Here is a 12,700-nt window from a genome sequence, read left to right as displayed (position 1 = left end):
TCGCCCTTCGTCAGCTACTGACATTGATTGCACAAAGCTAACCAATGACGGCCCTGATTGGTACGTATACCTCTAACATAGAATACATGTTGGAAGGTTCACGCGTATCTGTTGTTTATCATATGTCAAATATTATATCAAATACAGTTTATATATAACAACGAACGAACCAGAGAAGGTTTTTGCTCGAGTGGGCGAGGATGACAATTTCACTGCGGTTCGTGCAACTAAGCACTTCTGCTTTTAGAACTGCCATCTAATAATATTTGAATAGCGATCAGTCTTACCCGGTGTCAATATTATTCCACGACATGGGTAATCCCAGTAAAATGTGTTGCGAATGGTGACAGGGATGTATCATCGAAAACCACCAAACAACAAGAGAGGAAGCGAGGGAGGACCCGGAGGAGGGAAGAGGGCATTTGGCGACATCAAACGGCGACGACTGTCTGGTGACGTTATCACCCCGCGACGACCATATGTCTCAAATTAAAAAGTCTTGCCCAATATACTACATACATACGTGGTTAAAAACTGTTTTATGTGAAACTCGTTCTCGTTGTAACATAATTTACAGTCAAATTAATGGAATCATTTTAAAACAATAATGTGTCGACAAAAACTATTTTGCTTCAGAGTATTCTAACGTGTATACATTGAAGATCCAAGCCTGTGGGAATCAGGTAACGACATTTTTGCTGCAATGTTTTTAAATGCAAACCTATTTATGCATGTGTTTTTCCCCTACTAACTGTATATCGAGGCAGATGCGTTAGGATAGAACAGATAGCTATTTTGTCGTCTACAATTTACACAATCGGCGAAAGTCTTTGTTTGATTGATTGAAACTTGTATTAGTAGATTGCACAGTACTGTACATTTTCCGTACAATTGACCACTAAATGGTAACACCCGAATAAGTTTTCCAACATGTTTAAGTCGGGGTCCACTTAAATTGATTCATGATACAGATATATATACTATCATCATAATATAGTCATCACACAAGATAAACATCAGAGTATATACATTGAATTATTTACATTATTTACAATCCGGGTTGTGAAGGTGGGGGGGGGGGGTGTTAGGTTTGGTTGATATCAACACTTCAGTCATCAACAATTGCATCATCAGAGAAATGGACATTGGAACAGTGTAGGACTGACTTGGTAGGATATGTACAGCAAGTAGTGGACATAGAGATAGAGATCAGAGAGAATAAGAATACATATCTACATTTATCTACATATCTACATACACAAGTGAATTGTTGTGCTACAATGGGGATACATTTAAACTAGTATATGACTTGCAAAAGTTTGTACATATTTTCTCAAGGGACAATTCCGTACAAGTTTAACATTTGTATAACTTAGGAGTAGTCAGTGCTCACGCCATAGCATAGAAATAACTCTACACACAGCCATTATTGTCCGTGAACATGTCCAGATTGTGTCATTGTGTGATTATTTAGAGTGCGCACTATTGTATTTGAATACTGCCTTACTCATCTTGTACATGGAATGACTACATTCATACTTTGCATCCAGAAAGAATTCAAAGTGCTTCACTGTTTAAGTTTTTTTTGTTACAGCTGTATTCTAAAATGGAATATATTCATTGTTAAAATTATACACACAATCCCCCTTAAAGACAATGTGCAACGTTTTTTTTTTATTTGCAAATGTATATTAAAAAAAAATCACCTTTTACATAAGTAGTCACAGCATTTGCTCAATACTTTGTTGATGCACCTTTGGCAGCAATTACAGCCTGGCACACCTATCTTTGGGCAGTTTGGCCCATTCCTCTTTGCCCATTTTATTGCAGTGAAACTTGCCAAGGGACATGTAACCAAATATTAACATTGCTGTATGTATACTTTTGACCCAGCAGATTTGGTCACATTTTCAGTAGACCCATAATAAATTCATAAATGAACCAAACTTCATGAATGTTTTTTGTGACCAACAAGTATGTGCTCCAATCACTCTATCACAAAAAAAAAAGTTGTAGAAATTATTGGAAACTCAAGACAGCCATGACATTATGTTCTTTACAAGTGTATGTAAACTTTTGACTACGACTGTATATGTTTGTGTACACACAGTCCAGCCCGTTTGTGGAAATGGTGACATGCTGGTGGAATTTACAAAGGGTGTTTGTCAGTTTTATGTGGTTAAAGTCGCTTGCAACCAAAGTTCATGCAGTGCCTCGCTAGTCGTAGCATTAGTACACAATGGTCATGAACACTGCTGTGAAGGAGGCATATGGCTGGCATTTCTAGGTAAAATGATGTATTTCTTTCAAGTAGTAGCTTCTCATCAGTCCATTACTTGTCCACCAACCTTTTGTTGACAAAAACACAGAGACCACCTCTGTGTTTTTTCTCAGATTAAAGGTCTCCATCATCCCAGAAAAGTTGTAGTCCGTCAGTTTGGAAAGCTGAATCAGGCATGCTGTTGTTAAGCCATGTTTCTGTCAAAGCACAAAAAAAATCCTCATCTTTCTTGACACACACAGTCTCCGGCGTAGTAATAAATTCATTTTGTTATTCAGGGAGTCAAGATCGGCTCAGAAGAGTGATTGGATCTGTGGTCTGCTGGCCTTTAGTTGAGCCAGCCAGCCGACTCTCTTACCCCTCTTTTGCTTCCGACAACATTGTAGGTTTATTACAATGCACAACCCAGTGAATAATTTTCACCTTTTTTGTGTATTGAGAATCATACAGACTGAGCAGTTTTCTTTAAATGTTACAAATTGACTTAATAAACATGGAAATCGGTTGAAGTTGTTGCAGATGTTATCTCTGCTCGTTTTATTTGTTTGCAACTTGTTCACAGTTAAATTTTTCAAAACAAACATATTTAACAACAACATTAACTTCTAGCTTATGCTACCATTAGGGGTTTACCAGAACACATGTGTTTTAAAATGTTCTATATTATTCACAATTACTACGTTTGTGTGCTAAAATCTTATGTCGGCCCGAAAAAAATTGTGTTCACGGCGATCACTCACCCTGTCTCGTCAACGTGTAAATGCAGGGAGCACTTGCAAATATAATAAAGCAGTCCACGAGATGCAACAAACAATTTGCAGTGATTTTGTTACAATTTAATATACATTCAATGAGAGCTAACGCTAACTATCCATGTTGCTATTATTAGCTAATAATATCCAAAGTTAATGCGCATGCCGTCTTAGGTACGTACATACAGTAGTGTATGTCACAAAGTTCTAGAAGCCGTAAGAGGGCGGAATATACTGTGTGAAATACAATGGAAAGTTAGCACACTCTAAGTATCTGTGTAAAAGCTTTTAGTACGGTGATCATATAAATAATGTAACTTACACAGTGTGTTGTACAAATAAATAAATACATATTATGAAGTTTGTAGAAGTAATTCATTTCAGGTGGTCACCATTCACGGCACATTTTTATGTCTCCCATGGGGGTTATGACAGAAAATAATTGATAACCACTGATTTAAGGAAAGAGCTGCTGTATATATTGGCGTAGTCGGCATAGGAAATTAAGTGTTGGGTAACATCAGCTTATTTGGTTTTCGGGGGGAAAAATGTTATTCTTAAAAATGCTACTGAAGAAAATATAATCAAATTAATTCTTTAGGGATACAAACTTGACTGCATATTTGCACCTGATGTCGACCAACATGCCAAGTGGACCTCCCTTTTTCTTGGATATGCACATCAACCCAGCATCCAGGTAAGCTGCAGAGTGATAGCTCACTGACTGTCACTTTATGCTGCTGCATTTTCATTCTACGTTAAAGGAAATGTTTATACCAAGGTATAAAGGAAATTCAGGTTTATTTTAACAGAGCAACATAATATGCATTAATATTAATTATAATAAACATTGAATGTAAACTGAGTAGTATTTGATTGAGTGAAATAAGTATTTGACCCTCTACCAACCAGCAAGAATTCTTATCCCACCACATTCTGTGACAATCCAAACATTAAGCAATTACTAGATGGATAATGGTATATCAGTATAACACTTGCTCTTGAGCTCTTGCAAGTGAAGTCGGGATGATTGTGAGAAAGGTGAGGGATGAGCCCAGAATTCCGAAAAACAAGACAAGCTGTGATGATGTTCTTCTTTTCTGACATTTACATGTTGTTACAGTGTTGGATACTCTTGTTAAACAATACCAAAGCATCAAATCATGAGGTTAATGCATTTCGGCGTGAGTAGTTTTGGATGCCTCTCAACGCTCTGTTTTGCAGACTTTTTTAACAGTGGGACATTTGTGACCTCACAGTGTGCCGGACATTCTCGTCTCAGGCCCATCCGACTGCTCTGATGCAGGCCTGGGATGATAAAGGCATTTTACTCCATGACATATTGTCCCCCAAATTATTGCCAAATAAACAATATTATTGTCTGCATTATTTGAAGAGCAAATTAATGTAATTATTATATACAGTATAATATTAAAGATAATGAAACTAACCATTTTTAAATACAACACACTTTTATTAATAATTAGTATTTTTTACTATTGTAATTGGAAGGTAAATAATGTTTAATTATCCTAAATAAGTAAACAAACATAAAAATACTCTTAATCTCTGTTAGCAAAAATTGCACTTCAATAAATATTGAACATCTGAAGTGCAGTTTTTTCCCCATTTGAAAAAACTCAGTCAGGTGGTTTGTTTTGTCAGGTTTTGTTGCCATCACTTCCCAACAACTTTGGCATACTGGCTCGTTTGTCTGTGTTGATGGGATCATCTGCTTATTCAGTTTGAAGCCTAAATATTTTTCCTCCTAATTTTTGTTACTTTGCGGTGCTTCTTACTACCGAGTAGCGCCTAGGGAGGCTGTGTCGATGCATCCTGTGTGTGTAAAGTAGTTGTCCCACCTCCGCCCACTTAAACCACTTTATGCTTAGGGATTAAATACTTTTTTCCTTAATCCAATACAAATTATATTATAATCTTCTATTTTTTTAAATAAAGCTTCCATAAATGATGGATTTTTAAGGAGATGAACCTATAAAATAGAAGGGGATCAAATAATATTTTTCTGACTGTACATTTCTCTTCATTGCAGTCTGTCTCCTGCAGTCCTCTGGCGGACGAATGCAAAAAATCTGTGATTTGAAGGTCGCCTTAAAGACTCCATGTCTTTCTTGGTAAGATTTTGTAGCAGTGTCCAGGTTTGTGTCTTGTTCATGGACGGAATCTGTCGGCGAAGAGGTAGCAGGGGTTACATGTCCTCTGCACTTTTTCCAAAGGCAGTTTTTGTCCCCTGCACTTTTAAATGTCCAAGAATATTGTAACGCTATTGAATGAGGGCAAGTCAAATGCTTTTGCCAGGCGGAAAACCCCCGCTCTGACTGAAGCCTGTCCCTTTTCTTTCCCACCCACAAGCTCATTGATTGGCTACCCTGGGCTGCCTTTTTGCCAGCTGACCAATCAGTGATCAGATGCGAGTCACGATCATTCACAGGAAAATATATTTATGAAAAAAAAATATTAAAAAATGGTTGCGGTGTTGCTGTTAAACCAGTGAGTGAGACCATAAACTTTTTCAAACATTCAACCATCCATCCATCTATTTTCTACCGCTTGTCCCTCTCTGGGTCGTGGGAGGGGGCTGGAGCCTATCCGAGCTGCACTTGGGTGGAAGGCGGAGTACACTCTGGAGAAGTAGCCACCTCATTGCAGGGCCAACACAAGATAGACAGACAACCATTCACACTGACATTCACACATTGGGGCCACTTTTAGTCTTGCCAATCAACCTATCTCCAGGTGCATGTCTTTCTCAAACTGCTTTTGTAATATGGGTGTAGTTTACAGGAGGGATGTACCGATCAAGGTTTTATGCTGCTAATTCCGATTACATGTATTAACTGTGCATTTTTCAATGTATTTATGGTGAGTGCTATTGACATTTTAGCATTATCAATACATTATTTAAAGTAGTTCCTTATTCTCTTCTCTTACATGTAATTGTCTGCGTAAAACAAAGTGCATAGTACGCAATAACTAAACAAAAGCAAAAACTACTATCTACTATATTTTTATAATCCATTGATTTTTGCACTAAATGTCTTCCTGTGTCCAAGGAATTATTTCCTGAGTTACAAAAACAACAAAAAATAATTTTGAGGAATTAAAAATATAGAACTGATCACTCAAGGATGGATCATGTACTGCTACTTCATATCGACACCACCATTGTATGGATCGATATGATGCTCCCCTTATGTGTTGTATACTGACTGCGACAATGCTGACACACTAACAGTTGTTATATTAACCTCTCTCTAGAAGAATGTACTTAATTTCTACTTTTTTTAACATGTGAGATATTGCTTGTAAACTGCGAAATAATAAATGATAGGGTGCTTTTATATGAAGTTTAATAACAAATCATAATAGCAGTGGGTATCATGTCAGACTGTGGTGGTTTAGCAGAAAGCGTGTACAATCATTATGCACAAAGTGGTTAATTGTGGGTGGAATTCTTGTTGAAATCAGAAAAAAATAAAGTTGTTGATAGCCCACAATTGTTTGTTTTTTTATTGTTATTTTGTACTAAAAATAAATAATTTGTCTATCATGTTTTCCTAATAATCTAAAACATGCATCATAATACATTTTGGTTTGAGTCAAATAGTATTCAAATTGTTTTACATAGATAACAAACAGACAAAAAGTTAAAAAAAAAAATGTGTTAAATACCTTAAACCACACCCCCTTCAAGCCACACCCTCTGTCCTCAAGCCAATTTCATCTTTGGTCTTGTCTTGCGTGCCACTTTGGCACTATGATCATTTGTGAAGCCCTAATTGGGGACATCTCCTATTCTTCTATGAGTCCAATGCAGTAAAAATTAGGATGTCAGGGGTTCCAAAAAAAACAAAAACAAAAACACATTTAACAAATTTTGTTTGCAGCTTTTTTTAAATCTCTTACAAAGTAAATCACAAAAATATCTCTTGCTCCTGCCAGGTGACATATATTAGGAATGGACTGGTGACTCTAAAAGTTGTTTACATTTACCAATCAACAATAATGCGACAAAAGCCAAAAATGGAAAAAGTTTTACTGATTCATAAGACTGGAGACAAACACCAATTTATAAACTACAAACATGTTTTCTTACTTTAACAATGTTATCAAATCATCAAATATGTATGTATTTAAAAGTGGAACACTTGCAGAGAACCAATACGGATACAGAGCTAGTCTTTCATCATCAATGGCATTAATCAAAATCTTTCCATCCATAACAGAGGAAATTACCAATGCAATCGATGGTAAACAGTTTGCAGCAGCAGTATTTATGGATCTCACTAAAGCATTTGACACAATCGTAATATCTTAATTAATAAATTAGAATGATATAGAATCAGAGGGCTAGTCTTGAACTGGAAGGAAGCGATACATGAAAATAGGCTTAAGTATGTCATCAGCGCTACATATATCTTACGGCGTACCACATGGATCAATACCGGGACCAAAATTGTTACATTTTTTATACAAACAACATTTCTAAAGTTAGAAAAGACTTAAAGTTAGTATTATTTGCAGACGACACAACCGTATTTTGCTCAGAGGAGAATATACAGATGCTAATACAAATAATACCAGACAAAATTAACAAATTGAAAAGATAGTTTGACAAAAACAGACTATCATAGAATTTCAGTAAAACTAAAATAATGTTATTTGGTAACAGTAGAAGAGAAAGTCAGACACAAATAAAAATAGGTGGAGTAGAAATTAAGAGTTAAAGAAATCAAATTTTTGTGTCATAATAGATAAAATTAACTAGGAATCTCATGTAAAAATATACAACATAAAGTGGCAATAAATATTTATATAATTAACTAAGCAAATATGTTCTGAACAAAAAATCACTCTATATTCTCTACTGCTTGCTAGTCTTACCATATCTGTGTTATATGGGGGGAGTAAGTACAATAGCATACTTTATTCACAAACTGTGTTACAAAAGAGGTCAGTCAGAATAATACATAATGTTAGCTATAAATAACATGCGAACCCTGTATTAAATCGAAAATATTGAAATTCAATGACTTGGTGCATTTGCAAACAGCTAAAATGATGTACAACGCAAACTATAACCTTCTTCTCAAGAATGTACAACAATTTTCCTAACAAAAAATGAGAAATATAACCTCAGAGAAAAATATAACTTAAAATATTTGTATGCATGTACAAAACGTAAGACCTTTAGCATATCAGTATGTGGAATTAAATTATGGTATGAATTAAGCAAAGAAATCAAACAACGTACTAATATGATCCAGTTTAAGAAGTTGTTCAAACTCAAAGTGTTTACAAAGTATAGGGAAAAAGAAATATGATATATTTTCAACATAAGTTATTCTTTATCTCATTAAATGAATCATAACTGACTTAACTATTTTTTAAGAGAACGGTTGTATTTAGAAATCATTGTTGTAAATTGTGGTAGAAATTGAAAACAGGAAGTGAACATATGTGTAAGTAATTGCTATGAAATGGAAAGGGGATAGGATTAAATAAGCTTTGCTTCTTCCTACTGATTTTCGAGCATGTTGTAAAGGGAAATGAAAAATATGTGAAGTATTATGTTAAAACTGCTTACATGATCGAAATAAACTTCAACGAACCAACCTTTTATCCACCACACAATTTGAAGAGGGGCAATTGTAAACCACTGCAAACTAAGTGACTGACTGTACTTCTCAGGTGATGGACACTAGTGTGGGGATCCTGGGTTGGCATAGTTATGTGTCCCTTTTTAATGTACTGCCACAATATGTGCAACAACACTGAACATGCATGAAGACTCTTGGGTCTTGAGTGGTATGGGTTTTTTTTGTATCTTTTTGCATCCCTCCTGTCACTCCACATTCAACAAACACTTTGTTTTACCTGCCCAGAAGATTCTTGGTATTATTGCCCATTTCCCCATAACTGCCATCTTTTCCAGTCCTCAACTATTACTCATTAGCTGTTTCACACCTGTGATCGCCTCCCCCACTTCCCTTTCACTAGGACTGCTCCTGCATCTCCCCCACTCAGGTCCAGCCCATGGACATAGAGGAGTGCTATGAGGACACAAGTCTGCAACACTTGGTCAGTAGCAATGGACAAACAACGTTTGATGCTTTTTCTTGACTATCATCACCTCACTTAATTTTTAAGTTAGTTTGAACATTTTTTACATTAAGTCACTTGTTACTGAGATTTCCAAGCCCGTACATTCTGAAAATTCTAAGAAAGTAAATTCATCACTCATATATTACTCACGCCAGGGGAGGCTGCCATAAATGTATAGTATAGGTTTTTCAATATAGGTTCAGAACTGCAAATAAGGTTTCCAACTATCACTTGAAAAACAGAATCAGGCTATATTTTTTAGTAAAAGTACACATACTGTATTTAGTCCAAAAGGGACATACTTTGGTACGATATTACCCTGAGAATTAAAAATGTCAATGCAATTAATGAATGGTGCTATATATGACATTTTCTGCTCTGTCACCAATAAGAGACTAAAATAGCTGAATTCACATATGTTAATCCCTGGTGGTGTAATTGTACATGCTTCTGCCATTTGAAGGCAGAGAGTCCAGATTTGATACCTGGGACTGGTCCTGAGCCAGGTTTGTGTCTGTAAGTAAACTGTGTAAAAGTCGAACTAAATCATCATCCTAAAAGGTCTTGCCCTCTTATTCTAAGGTGCGGTTTGCAACTTCCTTACAGTTACATTTTTCAAAACCAAAATATAAGAACACCACCACTATGTTACCGTTAGTGGTTTAACAGAACACATTTGTTTGACAATTTTCTATATTTTTCCCAATTACAAAGGTTATGTTATACAAATGTTTACCAGCCTGAATGGAATGATTGGTGTTTACGGCTGTCACTCACCTGGTCTTGACAACACGTACGCGCTGGGAGCGCGTGCACCCATACAAACGCAGTCCAAGTAAAGCAACAAACAAGTTGTTGTTATGATAGAATATAAATTCAATGACAGTTAACGCTAGCTATCCAAATTGCTATCATTAGCTAACAACACCTACAGCTAATGCGTGTATGTGTTACGTACTTATGTAATTAGGTCATTACATACTAGAAGCCGTAAGAGGGCAGAATATACTGTGTTTATTACATTGGTAAGTTGGCGCCCTCTGGGCATCAGTGTAAATGTTTCAGACAGACCCTTTAATCTCCTACGTAAATAAGAATTATTGACCCTGGTTGCACAAATTCCTTGAAATTACCATAAATTTGCCAGGACTGACAACAACACAAATTAGGGCCATGTTAATTTCCGTAAACACAGTGCCCTGCATTTGATGTCATTTCTTTGTGCGTAAGTCCATCAGTTCACAGACTCATTCCGTTCACATTAGACATGCATAGAAGTTGCATATTTTTTGGGTACAAATTTAAATTGGGCATCATACCTGCAGTGTGACTGTAGTTAATGTCACAAGTAAATGGCCAAACGGTTTTAATTTTGGTTTCAGCCAGTCCAAGGGGCGCAGACTTTGAGCTACTATGCATACTTGCCAACCCTCCCGGAAAATCCGGGAGACTCCCGAAATTCAGCGCCTCTCCCGAAAACCTCCCGGGACAAATTTTCTCCCGAAAATCTCCCGAAATTCAGGCGGAGCTGGAGGCCACGCCCCCTCCAGCTCCATGCGGACCTGAGTGAAGTGTCGACAGCCTGTTTTCACGTCCGCTTTCCACAATATAAACAGTGTGCCTGCCCAATCACGTTATAACTGTAGAATGATCAAGGGCGAGTTCTTGGTTTCTTATGTGGGTTTATTGTTAGGCAGTTTCATTAACGTCCTCCCAGCGCGGCAACAACACACAACAACAGCAGTCACGTTTTCGTCTACCGTAAAGCAGTTCGTCTGCCGTAAACAGCAATGTTGTGACACTCTTAAACAGGACAATACTGCCATCTACTGTACATGCATATGTGACAATAACATCTACGGCTTTTAGAGAGTGCAGTGCACAACTGGCACACAACAAGGAGACGAAGCAGAATGCATCATTAGAGAGGGTGTTCAGCATGGTTAGAAAAATAGTGACAGAGAATAGAACAAGGATGGACAATTCAACCCTTAACTCAACAATTTGTAGATGAGTGTTATGTGTGTGTATATGTGTAAATAAATGAACACTGAAATTCAAGTATTTGTCATATATATATATATATATATATATATATATATATATATATATATATGAAATACTTGACTTGGTGAATTCTAGCTGTAAATATACTCCTCCCCTCTTACCCCAACCACGCCCCCGCCCCCACCTCCCGAAATCGGAGGTCTCAAGGTTGGCAAGTATGCTACTATGTCACCGGTTCAAGGTTACACTTTTTTTTTAAACAAAAGACTACAGAACACCACTCTACGGCGGCGGCTATATGTTATCAGTATTGGTTTGAGAGAACAAATGTCTATATTTTTCACAATTGGATGTTAAACTTTGTAAAACATTTCCCATTGACAGGAGGAAATGTTGGATTTGATGGGCTTTCATTTTTCGTGTCTCTTCCACCTGCAGCGCATGCCCACCCACAGGAGATATTTTTGTGAACGAAAGCATTAAAAAACAGATGCAGTGGCCGCTGTTAAGCAGGCCAGCGAGACCATAAATCCCTCCAAACACCGATCTTGCAACATGGCATCCTTTTTCTCCGTGCACGTGCATTATAGGGACATTTCCTGTTTGAACCAGAAAGAGGGCGGGTGCCAATGATCAAACACACGCAGCTTCTAAACATCTACCATCCCGGATTTCCACACACCGGTGGTGTGACACATTGACCATAATGGAAACGTATAGACTCCACTACAGCAGCCATTACGCATCTCGTGGAAATCGGTGGTTAACCATGCCATACAACAGTTTAAACAGTTTCCATTGTCATACTTTTTCTTTTCTTTTTTTCATTGGCACTTGTGACTTTCACCATGTTAATATCAAGGTATTTTTCAAAGTCGGATTCAATGTAGTATGAACAATAATGGGAATTATGTCTTGTTTTCCACAGCAGGTCTCTTTGTGTGACCATGAAGGGCAGACAATGGGGGGCGGTGACAGCAGTGCGGCGTTGTCGGCAGTACCCGCCCACTACCAGTTTCTAACTGAACTTGGTGAGAGAATCTTAACTCTTGCAATATCATATTGAAAGCTTGTGATGTCAAGGTGTGTCTATCCTCTCTCTGTCAGGGCGGGGCTTCAACAACCTGAGCCAGGTGCACATGGCGCGCCATACCCCAACCGGCCAACTGGTGGCGGTCAAACAAACCAACCTGGATGAGGTCACCGAGGAGGAGCTTCTGCAGCTCATGGTGAGCATCACTCTATTGTTAGTTATGGCTTAGTAGATACTTAGTTGGTCCCAAAGAACATTCTGGATTCTTAACAGCCATCATAGTTTGTGAAAGTCACTTGCATCCCTGCTACCCCCCAGAATGAGGTTCTTCTGTCTCGAAGGTTTCGTCATCCAAACCTGCTGACATCCCGACTTGTCTTTAGCTCTTGCTGCCAGCTGTGGGTCCTCACGCCGCTCATGGCCTATGGTCAGTAAAACACATTCCAAAAAGCCCTCACAGACTCCCAACTGTGGTTTGAACTTCCTGATCCACGGCTCACA

The 12,700-nt window shown here is 37.6% G+C and overlaps 2 protein-coding genes across 5 annotated transcripts in view; one reads left to right on the top strand and one right to left on the bottom strand.

Moving 5' to 3' along the window:
• trak2 (trafficking protein, kinesin binding 2) overlaps window positions 1–411 on the bottom strand; it is a 38,623-nt gene extending 38,212 nt beyond the window's left edge. The window contains exon 1 of the mRNA XM_061978117.1: window positions 288–411. The gene's annotated coding sequence lies outside the window, so the exon portion shown is untranslated. The remainder of the gene's footprint in view (window positions 1–287) is intronic.
• Window positions 412–476: 65 nt separating this feature from the next.
• stradb (STE20 related adaptor beta) overlaps window positions 477–12,700 on the top strand; it is a 36,414-nt gene continuing 24,190 nt past the window's right edge. For 3 of the 4 annotated variants that reach the window (XM_061978142.1, XM_061978151.1, XM_061978132.1), the window contains exons 1-7: window positions 477–683; window positions 3,635–3,730; window positions 5,087–5,168; window positions 9,055–9,135; window positions 12,095–12,197; window positions 12,274–12,395; window positions 12,518–12,626. In XM_061978142.1, coding sequence (XP_061834126.1) covers window positions 5,157–5,168; window positions 9,055–9,135; window positions 12,095–12,197; window positions 12,274–12,395; window positions 12,518–12,626 — 427 coding nt within the window. In that variant the 5' untranslated portion in view covers window positions 477–683; window positions 3,635–3,730; window positions 5,087–5,156. The remainder of the gene's footprint in view (window positions 684–3,634; window positions 3,731–5,086; window positions 5,169–9,054; window positions 9,136–12,094; window positions 12,198–12,273; window positions 12,396–12,517; window positions 12,627–12,700) is intronic. The other variant, XM_061978160.1, reaches the window with a different exon arrangement.

This window comes from Nerophis lumbriciformis, linkage group LG01 (assembly GCF_033978685.3).
Source record: "Nerophis lumbriciformis linkage group LG01, RoL_Nlum_v2.1, whole genome shotgun sequence".
NCBI classification, from domain to species: Eukaryota; Metazoa; Chordata; class Actinopteri; order Syngnathiformes; family Syngnathidae; genus Nerophis; species Nerophis lumbriciformis.
The sequence above is the reverse complement of the archived record's forward strand: the minus strand, read 5'-3'. Positions and strand labels throughout refer to the sequence as shown.